At 41.6% G+C, this 23,421-nt stretch overlaps 1 protein-coding gene across 1 annotated transcript in view; it reads right to left on the bottom strand.

Annotated features, from left to right (window-relative positions):
- Positions 1-22,791, bottom strand: part of LOC148888939 (uncharacterized) — a 67,098-nt gene extending 44,307 nt beyond the window's left edge. The window contains exon 1 of the mRNA XM_089011950.1: positions 22,420-22,791. Within this exon, the coding sequence (XP_088868076.1) occupies positions 22,420-22,536 (117 nt within the window). The 5' untranslated portion in view covers positions 22,537-22,791. The remainder of the gene's footprint in view (positions 1-22,419) is intronic.
- Positions 22,792-23,421: the final 630 nt, after the last annotated feature.

Raw genomic sequence — 23,421 nt, 5'->3', positions numbered from 1 at the left:
ACAATGCATTTTGCGGTACTTTGTTTGGTCTGAAAAACTTTGTGTTGATGGCGAAATTAGAAGGAAAACACATATGGCGATGGTGAATCGTTGTGTGTTGCACCAAGACAACTATTTGATATTCGCTGACACAAATTCCCAGGAGACAAATCAGCCCATTTCCAACGGAGCTTTGGCGCCATCTTCTTCATTTTCTGGAATGCTACATTTCTGTCCAGATGCCTCAAAATGGCACATATAATTCTTTAATCGATTGCAAACATGTATGCTTTCCTCTTCAAAACTATTTGAATCATATTCATAACTGGATGAGTAACAAGAAAGCATCTTCTCTGAATCGGAAGCCATTGTTTTGATTCTCGAGCAAGGCAAGACGTCTTGGCGTGACACCACGAACAAGGGGGTGGGGCCTTCTGTAACTGGCCACTTCCGGTTTGAATTTGAAGTAGTTTTTGGACACTTTAAATCATTTTTATTGGTGTTTTGCATTTGACTAAAAATATCATCCTGCGTGTTTTGGGTATTTTAGATGCTATAAAACGTTTTTCTGATGTCAGTTAGGAAATAAAAAAGTGGTGTCGGTTGTCCTTTAAAGGACCATGACTTGTTGCTTTTGCATACCTGTCAATCCGGCCATATTTTGCCGTATTCTGTATGTTTTTTGTGTGCATTTTTAGATGTGTACGACATACAAGAAAGTTTGTACGGGAAACGCAAAAATTTTTAAATCAGTAACTAAGTCCAAAAGAAATGTTTCGCCATTCGTGTGAAAACTGGTCACAAAAATTGTCAATTATAATTTATAGATATTGATAATATTTAATGACGAAAACGGAAGTATTTATCATTAAATATTAGCACTCGTGTTAATGCTAACAAATATGGCTACTCATAAAAAGCGACATTGACCACCGAGAAAACAAGTCAGTGCGAAAGGTCTCCAGAAGAAACTAAAGTTCCGCTCAAGTGGAATTTTATTTTGAAATCAGTTCAATTTTACTGTGTTTTTTTTCGCTGTAATATCATTCATATTTTTTTAATAAACATTATAAATCCTAAGAAATACATCAATCCCCTTAGAAACCAGCTCGTCAAAAGTCTTACGATCGACCACTGTTGAAAAAAAAGTATAAAAATTTAAAAAATCTCATCCAAAATGGCTACTAGGAAGCAAACCAGAAACTTCCTGTTCAAATTCATAAGGAGAAACTGACCATGGGTGGTGATTATCATTAATATTTATTTATATAACAATAACAAAGACATTTATTCATCTATAAAGAGAAAACAAGTCTGTGCGAAAAGTCTATAGAAGAAACAAAAGTTCCGAGAAGACAAGTTACGCCCAAATTCAATTTTATTTTGAAATCAGTTACATTTTACCGAGTTATTTTTCGCCGTCATATCATTCCTATTTTTTCATAAACATTACACATCATAAGAAATACATCAATCCCCTTAAAAACCAGCTCCTCTAAAGTGTTATGATTGACCACTATTAAAAAAATAGTATAAAAATATCAATAATCTCATCCAAAATGGCTGCTGGGAAGCAAAATGGCCGACTTCCCGTTCAACTGCATAAGAAGAAACTGACCATGGAGGGCTGACGGTCATCATTAGTATTTATTTATGTAATAATTTATTAAGACATTTATTGATCTATAAAAAGAAAACAAGTCCGTGCGAAAAGTCTCTCGAAGAAACAAAAATTCAGAAAAGACAAGTTCCACTCAAGTGGAATTTTATTTTGAAAATCAGTTCAATTTTACCATTTTGTTTTTCCCTGTAATATCATTCCTATTTTTAAAAAAACATTATACATCGTAAGAAATACATCAATCCCTTTAGAAACCAGCTGGTCAAAAGTGTTATGATTGACCACTGTTTAAAAAAAGTAGGGAAAAAAAATCTCATCCAAAATGGCTGCTAGGAAGCAAAATGGCTGCTAGGAAGCAAAATGGTCGACTTCCTGTTCAACTGCAGAAGAAGAAACTGGTCATGGAGGGCTGATCTTGATTATCATTCATATTTATTTATGAAGCAATTTATTAAGACAGTTATTAATCTATTTATTTGTCTACTTACTTGCGTTTGTACGATGTATAATGCTACTCATAAAAAGCAAAGTCACAGAGAAAACAAGTCCGTGCAAAAAGTCTCCATATGAAACAAAAGTTCCGCTCAAGTGCAATTTTATTTTGAAATCAGTTCAATGAGACATTTTACCTTTTTATTTTTTCGCCGTCATATCATTCCTATTTTTTTTAGAACCATTATACAGTGGTACCTCAGCTTACGAATGCTTTAGCTCACGAACATTTTGCCTCACGAACATTAAATTTGCGACAATATAGTCTCGGCTGACAAACTAGTTTTCGGCAGATGAACCAAACTACGCAGTCGAAAAGCTGGCTGGTGGCTGGCGGACTAGTTTTCGTCACCCCCTTTCTTTGGGTGCGGACGTGGTTTGATATCAAGTGTAGTACTTTTGGTATTATGAGAGCGAAAAAGACCCCACCGCAGGCTAGTGTTAAGCCAAAGAGGACACAAAAGAAAATGACGGTCGAGCAAAAGAAGGAGATCATTGAAAAACACCAACGAGGTGTGCGTTTGTGGAACTTAGCGTCCCACTACCAATACGCTAAGTCGACCATTTCTACCATCCTTAAGAACAAGGAAGCTATTAAGCGTGTTTCTGTGTTGTCTAAGCAACGGTGTCAGGCAATAGATGAGGTTGAAAAGCTTCTGTTGATTTGGATGAATGAAAAGTAGCTAGCAGGAGAAATTGTGAGTGAGGGTATTATCGCCGAGAAAGCACGGCAACTTCACTCAGATATCACCAAAAGGCAAATACATCAACAACTATCACAAAGGTCAATAAAAGGACTTTATTATACAGTAAACTTTATTTCTTTAATGACAATACAACAGCACATTTACTATACATAAAATAAGGTATATTTTGTGTAGTTTTACGGTTTATTTAGTCGAAAATTATGTTTTAGGGGGACCTGGGAACGGATTATTTTCATTTTAATGAGTTCCTATGGGAAATAAATACTTGGAAGACAAAACTTTCGCCTTACACACACTTTCTGGCAACCAATTAACTTCGTAAGCTGGGGTATCACTGCACTTGATGATTACTACAAATATGTTGTTCAAAGTATTCATGTTTACATGTGAAATTTTGCTAATCAAATTGCGCAATGAAATTTGACACATGCATCTGCTTTTTTTCCTCCGTAAGTAAGGAAAAATGGAGCCGTTCGTAAGATCACAGTGTCTCGCAGTATGCTTTTTGAAAAGTTGCTTGGCATTGCGGAAAAAGATGCCGGCCGCTAGCTAGCGCGGCCACGGGATTGACACGCTGGTCATCAAGACGACTTATAGCGCTAATAAAGCCTAAAGACACTTTGAAATGGTGCGAGCGCTGCGGGAAAAACTCAGAGGCGAAGGTTCGGCCCGTGCTTTTTTTCCCCCCCGCTAAGACGGATGGCGAGTGAGGCGAGCCGTCGTTACCGTGGAAACATCACAAAAAGTGGCTGTCAAAGAAGGAGGAAGCGCTTCTGTGTTGACGTGTTTCACGCGCTTCCCCCCGAGGGCCCAGACGGAGAACTCTCAGTGTTCCGCGCGACATCGTAAATAAGCCGGATGGTTCAGCCAAGTGCCCGCGCTGTCACAGGAACACACACACACACACACACACACACACACACACACACACACACACACACACACACACACACACACACACACACACACACACACACACACACGTGCATTCAAAAACACACACACACACACACACACGCACTCACACACACACACACACACACACACACACACACACACACACACACACACAAACACACACACACACTCCCGTTTTAACATATTTGTGAGGTCCAGGTAACTCCAAATAAGAAAGTGATGACTACACACATCAAAATATGCTGAATGGTTCAGCCAAGAACCCGCGTTGTCACAAGACCACACACACACCACACACACACGCACACACAAACACACACACATACACACGCACGCACACACATAAATGGCTGGAGGCAGCAGATGGCTGCACAGTCATGGGTGATGTTTCACACATCGACACAGTTCCCGTCACACGCACACACACACACACACACACGCGCACACACATACACACACGCACGCACACACGCATACACACACATGCACACACATACACTTAGTCTTAGTCTTGATCAAATTTATGGAGCGAGTAACGAAGTTGTTTCAAAATAAATAAATAAATAAATAAATCAATAAATAAATAAATACATGGTCATACAAATAAATAAATATACGACTAAAGAAATAACTTAATTAAAAGTACATTGAATTGAATTTAATGTAATTAGATTACATTAAATTATATTAAATTACATTATTTTACATATTATTAATTAATGAAAAACTGAACTCGTTAATTTAGATGAAATAAATAAATAAACTAATACAGCTATGGTAATTTAAATAAATAAATCAAAAGCTGCAGCTATGGCAATTTAAATAAATAAATAAACAACTTAATTAAAATTACATTGAATTCAGTTAAATGTAATGTAATTAAATTAGATAAAATTACATTAAATTACATTATTTTACATAATTTTAATAAATAAATAACAATTAAAGTAACATTGAATTAAGTTATATTTAATGCAATTAAATTACATAAACTTTTGTTAAAGAACATTATTTTACATTAAATTAATTAATGAAAAAAAATGAATAAATTAAATTACAATAAATAAACGAATAAATAAATGAATACAGCCATGGCCATTTACATAAACACATAAATAAATAATGTAATTAAAATTACATTGAATTAAGTTAAATTTTATGCGATTAAATTACATTAAATGTTATTAAATTACATTATTTTACATTACATCATTTAATTAAAAATTGTAGTAATTAATTTTCAATAAATACAAACATAAACGAATAAATACAGGTATGGTAATTTAAATACATTAATTAATTAATTAATTAATTAATTAACATGACATTGAATTTAGTTACATTTAATATGATTACATTACACTAAACAAATAAAAATAAATTAAAATACATTTCTTTTAATTAAATTAATTTGAATTGAATTGAAAATGTCTTGACTTGTGATGCAGAGAAAGCGACGCCACATGAATTGTCTTGGTCGGCGGGATGGATGTTGCCACGGCAACATGTCTGTCTGACCAACGTTGGTGAAAGTGTGAAAATTTCTCCAAAAACGCCATTTGGAAGCACGTTCGCCGCTAAAAAAGTTTTGGCTCGTGAGTCAGGTTCACACCGCAGGCCCTCTTCAAAGCGACAAGACTCATCAACACATTTTTTTTTTCACTGAGAATGAGACATTCATTAAGAGCACCTCATTAAGTCGCAAGTGACTAAAAGCAGCCGCGCGACACTCGGATCACAGACAACCCACGCGGAAGGGAAAGCCAATGTGACAAGAAAAGTTGACGACAGCAACTTTTGACGAAGTGTTCAAGCATATAATTCAAGCATATAAATTGTGATCCCAAAAAATATGTCTAGAGTTTCTGGAACCCCTTGGCTAACTCATTGACTGGCAGACAATGTGCAAAAATGTGTCTACTCCAGTGCCAGGGTTTTTGTCATTGTCACTCAAATTCCCCGCCAAGACGCTAACGTTGCTCGCGCAAACATGCTAGTGCTCAACAAAGCATTCGTTTTGATAAACTATTTAAGATACTTCCAGAATAGACGTTATCATATTTAAAAGTTTCATCTTATATGCTTAGTGAACATGTGTGACTCGACTACACAATGAAAGCACAGACAACCTGGGGTCAATCTGAATTGAACAGACGCACCTTATTAAACTGTCATCTTCATCTAGGACAAGGGTGTGAAAGTCATTTTTTGCCGCGGGCCACATTGTAGTTATGGTTTCCTCTCGAGGGCCGTTATGAATTTGGGGAACCCATTAGAATGTTTAAATCCCTTCAAATATTACATATGGAGCACACAGCAAATTAATGAATAACTCATTTTCAAATCTGAAGTCAAGAATAATGACTTTTATTGTGGTTGACATCCAAAAATATGAAATTTTGGCTCAGATTTTAGCAATCATCATGGAATTTAACAAGTTTGATTTGCTTTTGCGGGCCGAAAAAAATGATGTGGCGGGCCGGATTTGGCCCGCGGGCCTTGACTTTGACACCTGTGATCTAGGAGATCTAGCCTTGGACATACATAATTTAGTACTTGGCTAACTCCTTCCTTAGACAGAATTTAGGACTGGAAACTCCCTCACATGAAGAGCTCATTAGCCAGGTTTCAAATCTAGCAGTTCATGGAAAAGACCACAAATTAAAATATCTGTTTTATTGCTTACAGGTGTTGGTGCTTAGAACGTCCAGGGGTGTGGTATTCTAATCAAGAAAACTATGTTTTACGAATGTATCACTTTAATATGCGTATACTCTCAATAAATAGCTAGGCAGAGGGCTGTAGAATTTGGGCGTCTGTCTCGAAACGCTACCGTATTTTCACGACCATAAGGCGCATATAAACGTCTCAGATTTTTTTTGAAAATGTGCGGTGCGCCCTGTAGTGCGGACGTATTAGAGGCCACCATGAGGCGGACGTGATAGAGAGTATGAGGGGGGATGTGTGGGTGTGGTTTGTGTATACGAGAACAGGTATGTGTCACGGTTTGCGAGGTGGTGATGGCGGGTACGGATCCCAAAAAGCAGGCCGGAGGGAGCAGGAGGTTGTTTGACAAATTGTATTAAATTAAAGGTCAGCAGGAACAAAATGTAAAACATGAAAATCATCTGAATGAAAAAAATACAAAGTATCAAAAGAAGACTAAAAGTAAAAGTCCGCCAAGGTTAAACAAACACATGCACAGCATGCAACAAACATGCAGCAAACAATGAACCGACCACGGATGGTCGTGCCGGGTGTCCTTTTAAGTGTCAGTGATTAAGACGACCAGCACCTGCGAGGCTGCCGGCAGGGCCGACAGCGCCCCCCCGTTGGTCGCCAACCAGATCATGACAGTATGTGCTTTATGCAGAACATTGCTGTTTTAACAACTCTGAAAATGGCAAAGAGACATGGTTATGAAGCTCAGTTTAAACTGAAGGCTTTCCAAGGAGATCCGTCTTGGTGCTGGCATTTTATGAAACTGTGATGTTTTATGAAACACTTTTCCATCCGGGCCAGGACTACGGCAGCGCTGCAACGTCCGGCGAATTATTATGAAAAGCTCGCGATCAGGCTTTGTTTCCTATTGTGCTTGGCAGCCATGCTAACGGAAAGAAGCTCCCGCCGATGGTGATTTTTAAAAGAAAGACTTTGCCGAAAGAGATATTTCCAGCAGGCGTCATTATTAAGGCAAACGAAAAAGGGCTGGATGTTACGCCACAGTTTGCCAATGGATTGTGGATGCGTGGGGTATAACGTGTCTGCTGGCACGGTGGTTCGAGCTTTCGGAAAAGCCGGCATTAATTCCGAGGAGCCGCACGGCACAGAAAGTGACTGACCGTGAGGAAAGCGAACCTGCAACGTTGGTTTAGCGCAGCTGTTCGATTCTGAGACGGAGGATGAGGACTTTGATGGGTTTGATTACTGACTGTTACCGGTAATGTGCTTGTTTTTACAATGCCGATGCCTATTGAGTGATGATTACAAAATGTTCTTACTTTGTAATTAATAAATAAAGCACTACTAAACTCAGTTTTGCTCCTGATCTGTTTTTATAAATACGCACACTTGTATGCCTGTGTATTGTTGTGAGGCGGACGCCCGTATGGCAGTAGAGGATATGTACCGGTATATAAAACTTGCACCCTTTCATCCGGTGCGCCCAATGTGTATGTTAAATACAGAAATGGCACACATAAATGAGACTGCGCCTTTTCACACGGTGCGCCCTTTGGTCGTGAAAATACGGTACGTACCCTGCCTGCAGTAAAAGACAATCTTTCTGTGTCCGAGCCTTTGTCCACAGTGTCCGATCGAACATCTTTGACACTTCCTTACCGCAATATGCATTTTTATAAATTCGGGAATGTCAGCGAATGAGTTAAATTTGCCGTTACTACGTCACAAAGTTTCTGACATTTTTTTTTTTTTTTTTGCCATATTGCCATCACAATTTTTTTCTTGTTAAAAGTGTAGCTGAGGATGAAATTGTAAATTAATGTAATGTAATGTAACGTAACCCCCCCCCCCCCCCCGCACCCTCCCATCCGCACATTTTTCCGAACAATTTCCCTCTGGTGGCGAGGATGTTGATCGGACGCAGATGTTTTGTCACGGCTTGCTAACGAGCTTTTAAACAGCCGCTTAAGTGCTTCCAAAAATGGGCCCTTGCGCTAATGTCGCTACCGTTGATTTATTGACACCTTTTCCTGCGACTCTGACGCCGCTTTGGTCACAGGCCGTCATTCTTGGCCTTACGGTTTGAGACTGTGGCGTTGCAAACAAATTTATGACCTGTCAAAGGTGCTGAGTGGTTTGTGTGTGTGTGTGTGCGTATGTGTGTGTGTGTGTGTGCGTGTGTGTGTGTGTGTGTGTGTGTGTGTGTGTGTGTGTGTGTGTGTGTCCACCCAAGAGAGATGAGTTGCATTAGCATTTCACATGCTTTTTGCCTAAATTTAAGTTATGCTGTTGCTACCGATGAATGCATGCTAACAGTAACCTCAACATTTAACTTGTCTTCTATCTGTTAGCCGTTAGCATCACAAGCCCCCCACCACCCAGCAATTCTCATGCCTGCGTTTAAAAATAAATGGGTTTGCTATTACTTCTTTAGCAAACTCACCACTGCTGGCAAGCAGGGCTGGCTAGCTATCCAGCTAGCGCTAAAACTAACCTGTCTGTATCTTTTGTGTTTGGTCACTTTTTTTTAACTTCAAGAGTGGTTGCCTTTACAGCACCTCCTGTATTATGTTTTTCTACTTCTTCCTTTCCTTTCCTCTTCCTTTCATCACTTTTCTGCGGTGAAATGTCAATTTCTCCACTGCGAGACTAATAAAATCTAATCCAATCAATCCAATCCAATACAATTCAACATTTAACTTGCCTTCTTTCTGTTAGCCGTTAGCATCACTAGCACTCCCCGCCCCCAATTCTCATGCCCGTGTTTAAAAATAAAAGAGAAAATAATCAATTTTGATATAAATATGGGTTTACTAGTACACCTTTAGCAGCTCGCCACTGCTCTCCAAAAAGGATGATGCTAGCGGAGTATATCAGTGCTGGCGAGCTATCCGGCTAGCGGTAAAACTAACCTGTCTGTATCTTTTGTGTGGGGTCACATTATTATTATTATTATTATTATTATTATTATTATTATTATTATTATTATTATTATTATTATTATTATTATTGTTGTCGTTTTGACTTCAAGTAGCCCGCAAAAGTAAAATACAGGAGCGCCTTTACAGCAGCTCCTGTATTTTGTTTTTCTATTTCTTCTTTTCATTTCCTCTTCCTTTCATCACTTTGCTGCTGTTAAATGTCAATTTCTCCACGGCGAGACTAATAAAGTCTAATCCAATACAATACAATACAATACAATACAATACAATACAATACAGTATTAACTTGTCTTCTAGCTGTTAGCTGTTAGCATCATGAGCCCCCCAACCCAACTCTCATGCCTGTGTTTAATAATAAAAGAGAAAAAATAAATATGGTTTACGAGTACTCCTTTAGCAAACTCACCAATGCTCTCCAAAATGGATCATGCTAGCACAGTATAGCAGGGCTGGTTAGCTATCCCGCTAACGCTAAAACTATCCTGAAATCGGTTAGGTCAAAACGGGTGCTGCGTCCATATGCGCGCTTTGTTTATTTGCTATTTTAGGAATGTTTGAGAATGACGCCTTGACTTTGACACTTGTTTAAAAGCTGAAACTCCTTCCTGTAATCAATGTTTTGGAAAACAAATTTTGGAGCAAGTTCTCCCCCCAGTAAGTTAGCTAAGTAAGTAATGTAAGTCATGACGCCAACAAGTTGAAGAAGCGAAGCGAAGCAATAACGAGTGACTTGAAGCCAACGGTGGCATCCGTCACCTTTTCCCGGAATAGCACGCCATATATACGGCAAGAGTTAATTGGCAAACAAGCGCGCGCGACAAGCGTCAGTCACTTCGGATCCTCACGACTAATTTTATCTCCGTCAACGCGGGCGGCCTCGGATGAAACGGCGTGAGAGCACCACGCCTCTAAATAAGTAAGCGAGATCTGACATGTGTTTGCGCAGCACCCCAAAAAAAAAAAAAAAAAAAAAAAAAAAACACACAAACTCAGACTTTGATGCGGGAGCTGACTTCCGATCATCTTAAATATACGTTAGCTCTGTGATTCCCAGCCACTGCGCTGTCACGCGTCATTAGGAAATGTGGTTGAAACGGACAATGTTTTACTTTCTCGGGAGGCAGGAAATGCTGTCCTGGAGGCGGAGGACACGCATGGCCGTCAGGCAAGAGAGCTAACTAGCGAGCGAGCTCTCTATCTATTCAGCTAGCTGGCTAATCCCTTCCATCACAGGTCTCAAAGTCAAAGCCTGGGGACCAAATCAGACTTTTGAAATTCTATGCTCATTTATCAAGCTAGCTACCCATCGAGTTAGCAAGCAATACAGCTAGCTAGCGAGCAGGATCTCTTTCTATTCAGCTAGCTGGCTAATCCCTTCCATCACAGGTCTCAAAGTCAAGGCCTGGGGGCCAAGTCAAACTTTTGAAATTCTATGCTCATCTATCAAGCTAGATAGCTGTCAAGATAGCTAGTAACAGGGATAGCTAGTAAGCGAGCTCGCTTTCTATTCAGCTAAATGGCTAATCCCGTCCATCACAGGTCTCAAAGTCAAGGCCTGGAGGCCAAATCAAACTTTTGAAATTCAATGCTCATCTATCAAGCTAGCTACCCATTGAGCTAGCTAGCAATAGAGCTACCTAGCAAGCAAACTCTCTTTCTTTTCAGATAGCTGGCTAATCACTTCCATCACAGGTCTGAAAGTCAAGGCCTGGGGGCCATATCAAACTTTTGAAATTCGATGCTCATCTATCAAGCTAGATAGCTGTCAAGCTAGCTAGTAACAGAGCTAGCTAGTAAGCGAGCTCTCTTTCTATTCAGCTAAATGGCTAATCCCGTCCATCATAGGTCTCAAAGTCAAGGCCTGGAGGCCAAATCAAACTTTTGAAATTCAATGCTCATCTATCAAGCGAGCTATCCATTGAGCTAGCTAGCAATAGAGCTAGCTAGCGAGCAAACTCTCTTTCTCTTCAGATAGCTGGCTAATCCCTTCCATCACAGGTCTCAAAGTCAAGGCCTGGAGGCCAAATCAAACTTTTGAAATTCTATGCTCATCTATCAAGCTAGATAGCTGTCAAGATAGCTAGTAACAGAGCTAGCTAGTAAGCGAGCTCGCTTTCTATTCAGCTAAATGGCTAATCCCGTCCATCACAGGTCTCAAAGTCAAGGCCTGGAGGCCAAATCAAACTTTTGAAATTCAATGCTCATGTATCAAGCGAGCTATCCATTGAGCTAGCTAGCAATAGAGCTAGCTAGCGAGCAAACTCTCTTTCTCTTCAGATAGCTGGCTAATCCCTTCCATCACAGGTCTCAAAGTCAACGCCTGGGGGCCAAATCAAACTTTTGAAATTTGATGCTCATCTATCAAGCTAGCTATCTAACGAGCTGGCTAGCAATAGAGCTACCTAGCGAGCGAACTCTCTTTCTATTCAGCTAGTTGGCTAATCCCGTACCCAAGTAATGGATTAGTGAAATTCCATGGTCATCTATCAAACTAGCTATCGAGCTAGCTATCGAGCGAGTTAGCAATAGGGCTAGCTAGTTAATGAGCTCTCTATTCAGATAGCTGGCTAATCCCTTCCCCCTTATCCCTTTATTTATTTATTTTTTATTTTTGGATAGGCTCCAGCACCCCCCACAACCCTAATGAGGAATAAGCGGTATGGAAAATGGATGGATGAATGGATCTAATATCAGAATTGTCATGGTCCTTTAAAAAAAAAAAACGCAACTTCTCAGGCTATTTATTCCAAAGTGGTTGAATTAGCTTAGCGGTGTGCGTGTCTCATTTGTGCTTGCTTGATGTGCCACGAGTGCATCAGAGATGAGAAACGCCGCAGCAAGTCTTCAGTGTAACTTTTGATTTTCACCATTTGCTCTCTTGACCTCCATTACCGAGCGAAGTCATGGCTCAATCAAGACCCCCTATACCACCTCCTCCGACGCCTTCCCACTAATAAATGATCCTAATCCTCAAATGGACTTTGCCCCACCACCACCCCTCCAAAATAATTTATCCAAATGGAGATTTTCCTATCTCAATTCTCACCGCAACCTGACATGTTTTTAACTCATTAACTGGCAGATGACGTGGAAAAATGAGTCCACTCCAGTGCCAGGGTTTTTGTCATTGTCACTTGAATTCCAGGACATAAGGAATATTGAGTTTTAGGACTACATAAACATTCAATGCAGTGTAAGAAACCTTAGACTCTCTTCTTTCATCATACAAAAAAAAAGAGTAAATTCCTAAATGATATGGATCTGGAGTTATCCGAGCATGAAATGGGGGCAACTGTATAAAATACAATGCAATACATATTGGTTTTTTATAGCCCTTTAACAACAGCCAACAGCTGAAGCTGTAACAAAGCGCTAACATGGAAAAAAGACAAATGCTTCCCCCTTGTGGCAGGGAAAAAAAAAAAAACATTGCCAGAGGTCTGGCCAGCGCTTTATCGGCACACAAGCATGAAAAAATAAAACCCGAACAATTGAATTGAATGTAATTTTAATGAAATTATGTATTTATGAATATTAATGACCATAGTTTTATTAATTTATTTATTATAAATTAATTAGTTAAAAAAATTATTTCATGAATTAATTTAATATGAAATAATGTAATTGAATATAATTTAATGTAATGAATTTTATTTTATTTTATTTTAAATTAAGTAAATGTAATTATTTATCAATATATTAATGTGTTAATTTATTAATTTAAAAAAATACAAATGTCCTATTTCCAATTCCCGAATAAATTCATGAATGGCAGCGAATGAGCTTCAAAATGAGACAGATGACGAGCAGGCGCGCAATCGAGAGCGAGCGAGCGAGCGCATGACCTTGGGAGCTGAGTCTCAACTGGTATTGTGAGGATTACGCTCAGAACTGATTACAAATCGTCAGCAATGGCCATAATCTCCTAATTAATGACAAAATCTACACAGCTGTCACTTCTTTTCTTCCCTTATTCCCCCCCAAAAAAATGCAACGTTTAGTCGGCAGGTTCATTCAAGAATAGCGCCTCAATGCATTTTTTTACATTATATGTATTAGCATAAAACGGTCGTAATAGTGGTACTGTATTTGATTAACAGGGCGGTGTTTTGATGCATTCAGGGTGGCAGTATTTGCCTTTTGACGCCTACGATGCAAGGGATTAGCCAATTAGGTGAATAGAAAGACAGCTAGCTAGTTTGCTCGCTAGCTAGCTTGATAGATAAGCATGGTATTTCACAAGTTTGATTTGCTTACGTGGTGGAATAAAAGGAAGTGGCGGGCCAGATTTGGCCCCTGAGCCTTGATTTTGACACCTGTGATGTGAGGGATTAGCCAACTAGCTGAATAGAAAGAGAGCTAGCTTGCTTGCTCGCTAGCTAACTAGCTTAATAGATGAGCATGGAATTTGATTTGCTTTGGTGGGCCGAATAAAATGATCTGACGGGCCAGACTTTAAAACCTGCAATGTAAGGGATTAGCCAGATAGGTGAATAGAAAGAGAGATAGCTAGCGAGATAGCTAGCTAAGTGCAAGAGTGATGCTACAGGGAAAAGAGATAAAGAAGGTGGCGGATTTTAAGTACTTGGGGTCAACTGTCCAGAGCAATGGAGAGTGTGGAAAAGAGGTGAAGAAGTGTGTCAATGCAGGCTGGAGAAAAATGTCAGGTGTGATGTGGGATAGGAGGGTTTCCGCTAGGATGAAAGGAAAAGTGTATAAAACAGTGGTGAGGCCAGCCATGATGTTTGGACTGGAGACAGTGCCACTGAAGAAAAGACAGGAAGCAGAGCTGAAGGTAGGAGAGCTGAAGATGTTGAGGTTTTCTTTGGGTGTGACCAGGTTGGATAGGATCAGGAATGAGTACGTTAGAGGGACAACTCATATTAGAGGCTTTGGAGAGAAAGTCAGACTGAGATGGTTTGGACATGTCCAGAGGAGAGTGACCGGCTATATCGGGAGAAGGATGCTGAGCCTTGAACTGCCAGGCAGGAGATGGAGAGGAAGACCAAAGAGGAGGTTTATGGATGTGGTCAAAGAGGACATGAAGGTAGCTGGTGTGAGAGAAGAGGATGCACAAAACCAGGTTAGGACATTGATTCGCTGTGGCGACCCCTGAGGGGAAAAGCCGAAAGGAAAAGAAGAAGATTATTATTATTATTATTATTATTATTATTATTATTATTATTTCATGATCAAATTCGATAAAACTCTCGTTTGCATATTTTCCCTACGTGACACCCTACGTGCCGGAACGCGACGGGTGGTTAGGGATTTTAATTTCTCAAAGTCGCCATGGCGACTCATCTAAGGAGCCCCGGCGCCAGGTATTCGGGGGCCAGGCCAGGCCAGGCTGGCTCGCCGGCGTCGCCACTGCCACCAGAGCGCTTAACGCTCAGCCGACCCCTACCCACCATCTGCATCCCCATCCCCCAGCCCATTTGCCTCACTGCGCCTCCAGTCAATTAAGCAAATGGGGTGGCAATTAATTAACTGTGCAAACACTTTGATTAAAGAGCTGACAATCAACTCCAGGAGACGGACGGGGCCAAAGGATGCGGTGGAAGCGGGGGGTGTTGACCACGCGACCGGGGGGGCGTCGCGCTGGGGGAATTCATGTCACCGACGGAGCTCCGGGGGGGGGGGATGATATTATTAATGACGCTGAATTATTGAGCCAAAAAAAGAGAGGAAAAGCATACCTCGTCTTACGAACTTAATTGGTTCCCAGAAAGGGTGTGTAACGCAAAAAATGTGTCTTCCAAACATTTATTTCCCATAAGAAACAATTAAAACGAGAATAATCCATTCCTAGATCACCATAAAACATAATTTTCCACTAAATAAGCCTTAAAACTGCACAAAATGTACCTTATTTTATGTCGAATAGATGTGCTTATTGGATTGTAATGAAAGAAATAAAGTAGACTGTAAAATCAAGTCGTTTTATTGATCTTTGTGATGGTTGATGTAGTTGCTTCTTGACAATATCCGCATGAAGTTGGCGTGCTTTCTTGGCGATAACACCCTCACTCACACTGTTCCCTGCAAGCTGCTTTTCGGTAATTCAAATCAACAGAAGTTTTTCAACCTCTTCTATTGCCTGAGACCGTTGCTTAGACAACACAAAAACACCCTTGGCTATATGTAGCAATTTAACGTACTGGTACTGGGACGCTAAGTCACACAAACGCACTCCTCTGTGTTTTTTTTTCGATGAGCTTTTTCTTCTTCTTGACCGTCATTTTCTTTTGTGTCCTCTACGGCTTAATACTGACTAATAGCAAAAGTACTGCACTCAATAGCAAACCACGCCTGCACTTAAAGGACAACCGACATCTCCAGACAAGTTGTGTCCATAATTTGTAAAATGCCTTCAAATGACTTCTACTGAGTGGATTTTAACAAGATTCCACCGCATATAGCTATATTTTACGTTTTAAGACTCGCACTGAATATTCAGGAAGTCTTGTTTTTGAGTTGGTGACGAGTCTGTACATGACGTCACTAAAGGAACGCCCCTGACCGGAAAAAAAGACACATTGTAGCAGTCCTTCCAACACGTCAATGTATTTTGCTGTGCTTGTTCGGTCTGAAGACCTCGTGTTACACCCAAAAGCCGCCAGAAGAGGGCGTCCAAGCTCCATGGAAGGAATTTATAAGCCTGTGGAAATGGGCTGATTCATTCCTCACAGGAATTTTTTCTGCCGCTTTTCTGGGACGCTACATTGCAGTCCAGATGCCTCAAAATGACACGGAATAAATTCTTTAATCGATTGCAAACATGTATGCTTTCTTCTTCAGAACTATTTGAATCATATTCATAACTGGATGTGTAACAAGAAAGCAAATTATCCGAATCCGAAGCCATTGTTTTGATTCTCCAGCAATGCAAGACGTCTTGGCGTGACGTCGTGAACTGGGGGCGGGACTTTCTGAAAATACCCAATTCGCAGCTCAATTTTTTGCAGATTTTGGACACTTTAAGTCATTCTTATTGGTGTTTTGCATTTGAATAAAAATATAATACTGCGTGTTTTGGGTATTTTAGATGGTATAAAATGTTTTTCTGATGTCAGTTAAGAAACAAAAAAGTGACGTCGGTTGTCCTTTAAAGGGGGTATGGAAAAACTCATCCGCCAGCCACGGTGGCGCTGTGTGGTTTGGTTCGTCCGCCGAAAACTAATTTGTATGCCAAGATTATATTCTCACGAATTTAACGTTCGTAAAGCGAAAAGTTCGTGAGCTAAAGCGTTCGTAAGCCGAGGTATTACTGTACAAGCAAAAAGTCAACGAAGCGAAATTTTTCGAGATTGGAAACACGCTCGCTGGTTGAGTCTGGCAACCCACCCCGGCTTTTCTTGGCAGCCGCTTTTTGGCTTCGAGAGCATTTTGCTACAAATCAAGATTTATGTGTGTTTTTTTTTTTTTATTCCTCCTAATGCTTCATGAGCACATTAGCATTTGGCTAATGGCGGGTCATTTTTTTCTCTTTTTTTACAAACTGTTGCAATATCAATCAAAAAAGGGCCAATATCTGCATTCTTTGTCCAAATTCACTCATCCAATTTCATCACTTTTCATCACTTAGCTGCTGTGAATTGGGAATGTCTCAGTTGTGAGACATCAGGGTTATCTTATACTTTAGGGGAAGGGGACCCGCATAGTTTTTCGACATTTGTGCTAGGAGGCTCACATTTTTTAGCATTTTTTTGCACTTTGCCAAGCCTACTCTGCCTCACACATAAACTAGAAAAAAAAATACAGTAAAGTCTCGTTATATCGATATTCAAGGGAGTGCGAAAAAATATCGATATAACCGGGACTATCGATATATCCGACCCTGTTTGCATGTAATTTTCTCCGCGCGTGCGTAGAAATAGTATCGATATAACCGGGACTATCGATATATCCGATATCGATATAACGAGACTTTACTGTACATTGAGAAATAACACAGGTGTCCAAGTCAATTCCCGGGGGGCAAATCTGGCCCGCAACATCATTTCATTCGGCCTGTGAAAGTAAATCAACCATAACTACAATGTGGCCCACGGTAAACAATTTCTTTGACACCCTTGATGTATAGTAAGGCGCGTTTAGCCAGAAAAAAAAGACCATTTATAGCACAGGTGTCAAAGTCGAGGACCGGGGGCCAAATCAAGCCCGCTACATTATTTTATTCAGTCCGCCAAAGCGAATCAACCATAACAACAATGTGGCATGCGGTAAAAAATGCGGTTGCCACCCTTGATGTACAGTGAGGCGTTTTAGCCCAAAATAATTACTATGTATAGCACCGTTGTCAAAGTTGAGGCCCAGGGGCCAAATCTGGCCCGCCACATTATTTGATTTGGTCTGCGAAAGCAAACGAAATTTGTGAAATTCGATGATGCTTGCTGAAGTACAAACCAAAATGTCAAATTGCCGTACGTAATTCACAACAACAGTCGTTATTCTTGACTCTTCTCCTTTTCCTTTCGGCTTTTCCCTTCAGGGCTCGCCACAGTGAATCAATGTCCTCCATCTATCCTGGTTTTGTGCATCCTCTTTTCTCACACCAGCTACCTTCATGTCCTCTTTGACCAGATCCATAAAGTACCTCTTCGGTCTTCCTCTCGGTCTCATGCCTGGCAGTTCAAGGCTCAGCATCGTTCTCCCGATATAGCCGGTCACTCTCCTCTGGACATGTCCAAACCATCTCAGTCTGGCCTCTCTGACTTTATCTCCAAAGCCTCTAATATGAGTTGTTCCTCTAATGTACTCATTCCTAAACCTATCCAACCTGGTCACTCCCAAAGGAAACCTCAACATCTTCAGCTCTGCTCCCTCCAGCTCTGCTCCCTGTCTTTTCTTCAGTGGCACCGTCTCCAGTCCAAACTGTTTTATACACTTTTCCTTTCATCCTGGCTGAAAACCTTCGATCACACATCACCCCTGACATTTTTCTCCAGCCGCTCCAACCTGCCTGGACACGCTTTTTCACCTCTTTTCCACACTCTCCATTGCTCTGGACAGTTGACCCCAAGTACTTAAAATCCTCCACCTTCTTTATCTCTTCTCCCTGTAGCATCACTCTTGCACTTGGATCCCTCTCATTCACACACATATTTTCCGTCTTGCTGAGACTGATCTTCATTCCTCTCCTTTCCAGGGCATATCTCCACATCCCTAGTTTCTACGCCACCTGTTCCCTGTTCTCGCTACAGATCACAATGTCATCTGCAAACATAATGGTCCAAGGAGATTCTTTTCTAACATTGTCTGTCAGCCTATCCATCACCATAGCAAATAAGAAGGGGCTCAGAGCTCACCCCTGGTGGAGTCCCACCTCCACCTTGAATTCCTCCGTCACACCGACAGCACACCTCATAACTGTCTTACAGTCATGATACATGTCCTGCACCGCTCTGATATCCTTTTCCGTCATCCAGACTTCCTCATGCAATGCCACAGTTTGTCGTACGCTTTCTCCAGATCTACAAAGACACAATGCAATTCCTTCTGACCTTCTCTGTACTTCTCTATCAGCATTCTTAAAGCAAACACTGCATCTGTCATACTCTTTTTTTTTGGGTATGAAGCCATACTGCTGCTCACAAATGTTCACTTCTGCTCTCAGTCTAGCTTCAACTACTCTTTCCCAGAGTTTCATTGTATGGCTCATCAACTTTATTCCTCTGTAGTTAGTACAACTCTGCAAATCTCCTTTGTTCTTAAAAATGGGCACGAGTACACTTCGTCTCCATTCTTCAGGCATCTGTTCATCATTTAAGATCTTGTTGAATAACCCAGTCAGGAACACCACCGCCACCTCTCCAAGACACTTCTATACCTCGATTGGTAAATCATCAGGCTCGTGTGACTTTCCCCCCTTCCTCCTCTTCAACGCCCTCCTCACTTCATCCTTGCTAATGTTTGCTACATCTTGGCCCACAACAGTCACGTCTTCTACTCTTTGTTCCTTCTCATTTTCCTCATTCATCATTTCTTCAAATTACTCTTTCCATCTTGCCATCACACTACTGGCACCTTTTAATACATTGCCATCTCTATCCTTAATCACCCGAACCTGTTGCAGGTCCTTACCATCTTTGACTCTCTGTCTCGCCAGCCTGTGAAGATCAGTCTCGCCTTCCTTGCTGTCCATCCGAGCATACAATCATCATAGGCCTCTTGTTTGGCCTTTGCTACCTTTACTTTAACCGTGCGCATCATCTTCTTGTACTGCTGTCTACTCTCGTCCGTCTTCTTCTTTGCTAACCTCTTTCTCTGTATACACTCCTGCACCTCCCCATTCCACCACCAAGTCTCCTTATCTACCTTTCTTCCACTCAATGCACCAAGTTCTTTCCGACCTGTGTCTTTGATTATGTTCGCTGTAGTTTGCCAGTCATCTGGAAGGACCTCTTGCCCACCCAGTGCTTGTCTTACCTCCTTCCTAAATGTCATGCAAAACTCTTACTTTTTCAACTTACACCATTTTGTCCTCACTTCAGCCTTTGGTTTCTTCATCTTCATCACTGCCAGCGTCATCCTACACACCACCAACCTATGCTGTCTGGCTACACTCTCACCAACCACTACTTTGCAGTCACTGATTTCCTTTAGATGGCGCAGTTGACACACAATGTAGTCTACCTGTGTACTTCTGCCTCCACTCTTATAGGTCACCCTATGTTCCTGTCTCTTCTGAAAGAAAGTATTCACAATAGCCATTTGCATTCTCTTAGCAAAGTCAACCACCATCTGTCCTTCGGCGTTCCTCATCTGGAGTCCAAACCTGCCCATCACCTCCTCATCATCTTTGTTTCCTGCGCCAACATGTCCATTGAAGTCTCCACCAATTACAACCCTCTCACTTCTCGGGATGTTCTGTATGACTTCATCAAAGTCCAACCAAAATTTCTCCTTCTCTGCCAGCTCACATCCTACTTGTGGGGCATACCCACAAACAACATTGAACATCACGCCTTCAATTTCTAGCTTCACCTGGCAGCATCACCACCCGGGACAGAAAAAGACTGGAGCGCTTTGTCAAGCGGGCCAGTTCTGTCGTGGGCTGCTCGCTGGACTCTCTAGAGGAGGTGGGCAACAGACGGACGCTAGCTAAACTAAAAGCTATGACGGACAGCCCCTCCCACCCCCTCCTGCCCATCCTGACAGCTCTGGGTAGCTCCTTTAGCCAGAGACTATTACACCCGCGCTGCAAGAAGGAGAGGTACCGCCGCTCGTTCCTACCGACTGCTGTCAGGCTTCACAATTCTCAATGATCTCGCATATGAAAAAAAAAACAAAAAAACTGGACACTTGTAAATATGGGTTGTTGCAATATATCTAAATGCATTTCTTGATTCTGCACTATGTACAGTCTTGTTTATAGAACGGTTTTTGCACATCTACATTTGCACAGTATACAGTTGACATTTTTATTTTGTTATGCTTAGAATATCTTGTTTTCTATCCTTTCACTCCCACCCCAACCCCTCTTCAATTGCTGCTGTGGACTGCAAATTTCCCCATTGCGGGACGAATAAAGGTATTCTGATTCTGATTCTGATTCTGATTCTGATTCAGACTCATCATTCTATCTGATACTCTTTTTACTTCTAAGACATTCCTAACAAACTCCTCTTTTAAGATAACCCCAACTCCATTTCTCTTTCTGTCTTCACCATGATAGAACAACTTAAACCCTGACCCTAAGCTTCTAGCCTTACTCCCTTTCCACCTGGTCTCCTGGACATACAGTATGTCTACCTTCCTTCTCTGCATCATGTCAACCAGCTCTCTACCTTTACCTGTCATTGTTCCTACATTCGAAGTTCCTACTCTTGGCATTCCATTTCTCTCTTTTCTTCTAGGCACACATCCCTCCTCTCCTTCTTCGACCAACAGTAGTCCATTTTCCACTGGCACCCTGAAGGTCAACAGTACCAATGGCGTCCATTGTTAAGCCGGGCCTCGACCGATACGGTATGGGATTCATAGGTTTGATTCGCATATTTGTTTTGGCAATTTTTTTTACGTCTGATGCCCCTCCTGACACAACCCTCTGTATTTATCCGGGCTTGGGACCGGCACAATAAGACACTGTGGCTACATTAGTCGTTATTCTTGACTACAGATTTGAAAAAGAATTTTTCATTAACTCATTGACTGACAGACGATGTGGTAAAAATGTGTCCACTTCAGTGCCAGGGTTTTTGTCAATGTCACTCGAATTCCAGGACCCACAGAATATTGACTTTTAGGACGACATAAACATTCAATTTAGTGTACGAAACCTTAGACTATCTTCTTTCATCAGTAAAAAAAAACAATTAATTCCTAAGTTATATGGGTTTGGAGTTGTCTGAGCTTGAACTGGGGGCGGATGTACAAAATACAATACATGCATTGATTTAAATAGCATTTTAACAATAGCTAAAGCTGTAACAAAGCGCTAACATGGACAAAAGGCAAATTCTGCCCCCTCGCGGAAGGGATAACATATTGCCAGAGGTCTGGCCAGCGCTTTATCGGCACCCAAGCATGAAAAAAAAACCCGAACCAATTCAGGAATTTTTAAAGATGAGTTTTGCGCATACAGGTAATATCCAACTTACGACCGGTTCGACTTACGACCACACGTACTTACGACCACACGTACTTACGACGATGATCTTCAGACCCTATTTTAAAAATTTTAATTCTACGCCTGGCACCGCAACACGCTAGCAGGCCCGCAACGCGTAGAACAATTTTGGCCAGCCATCCAGCATCTCACTGTCGCACAGCAATCGACCGTGTGATGGCACCAGGCGGGGAGTTTGCCAGTCATTTAGCTTCCGACTCTCTATTGAACATTTTGAATGGATTTCGATTTACAACCATTTTGACTTATGACCGTTTGGTCGGAACGGAACTCGGTCGTAAGTCGAATGTTACCTGTAGTTTTTGTTCTACGCCTTGAAGAAAAGATGACTCCTTTCTGCCCCACCTCCCCTTACTGAGGACCCCCGATAACGTTTGCCCCCCCCCCCCCCCCCCACGCCGCCGGCTTATGTTTTCATTGATGTGCGAAAGATGGGCAAGGTACCGTCGGCTTGTTTTTGTGTCCGTCGGCTCCGATTGGTCCTCGGAACACCCCTTTGATGCTCCGTAGCTGTCCGTCACGGAGGTGGGTGGAGCTGATCACGATGTAGTAGCACGCCATTGGAAGTTCCTCCACCACTTTACGACTTTGGTCGGACTCGAGTGGGCACCAGATCAGTTCTTGGTTCTTGGGCAAGTTTCTCCTTGAAATAGTTTACGGTTCTTTTGTCCTTCTTTGGATCTTCTTGTCCTTTTTGTCCTCCCGCACTTTTTCCACCTCCGCTGCTGCCGCTGCGTCTTGTCGGCGTGGGCTCAGAGAAGAAGAAGAAGAGGAGGAAGAAGCACGGGCAGCATCAGCATGGTCAGCGCGCCGCCGACGCCGATGCTTCCTCCCAGGCAGTTTCCCGCGCGACGTGGCGAACGCGGGTGTGGAGCGGCGGCGCTGATCTTTGCTCTCCCCCTTGCCCGCCGTTACCATCTGCCCTTTTATCGTAGCGAGTGCTGACGCTTGCTCTCTCTCTCTCTCTTTCTCTTGATCGCCCCCATCCTCTCTTGCCGCCTTAATCATCTCCAGTTCCAGCTTTCCTCCTCCTCCTCCTTCTCTCCAGTGAAAAGGAGACAAGCCCCACCTACTGGCAAACAGGGAAGCGGTGTGGAGAAATTCTCCTCTTATTTCATCCAAAAACGTTTTGCGCATGAAGCTGCACAGGGGTGCAAAGGGCGGGGGGCAGATTTGGTATGTTAAAAATGTAAACTTGGCGGACATTCTTTACATATAATAATAATAATAATAATAATAATAATAATAATAATAATAATACACAATTCATTTCTAAGCGCCTTTCAAAACTCTCAAGGTCACTTTACAGTCACAGGATCAGTTTTTCTGCGGGTGAGCAGCGGCAGCCACATGCGGCAGCATTCACTCAACCCAGAAGTAACTCAAATAGACAGTAAGCTAGCTAGCTAGCTAACAGGTAGCTAATAGATAGATAGCTAGATAGCT

Source organism: Hippocampus bargibanti, linkage group LG13, assembly GCF_051943395.1.
Source record: "Hippocampus bargibanti isolate YZ-2025 linkage group LG13, ASM5194339v1, whole genome shotgun sequence".
In the NCBI taxonomy this organism is placed as follows: Eukaryota; Metazoa; Chordata; class Actinopteri; order Syngnathiformes; family Syngnathidae; genus Hippocampus; species Hippocampus bargibanti.
This window is presented reverse-complemented; position numbering and strand designations above follow the sequence as displayed.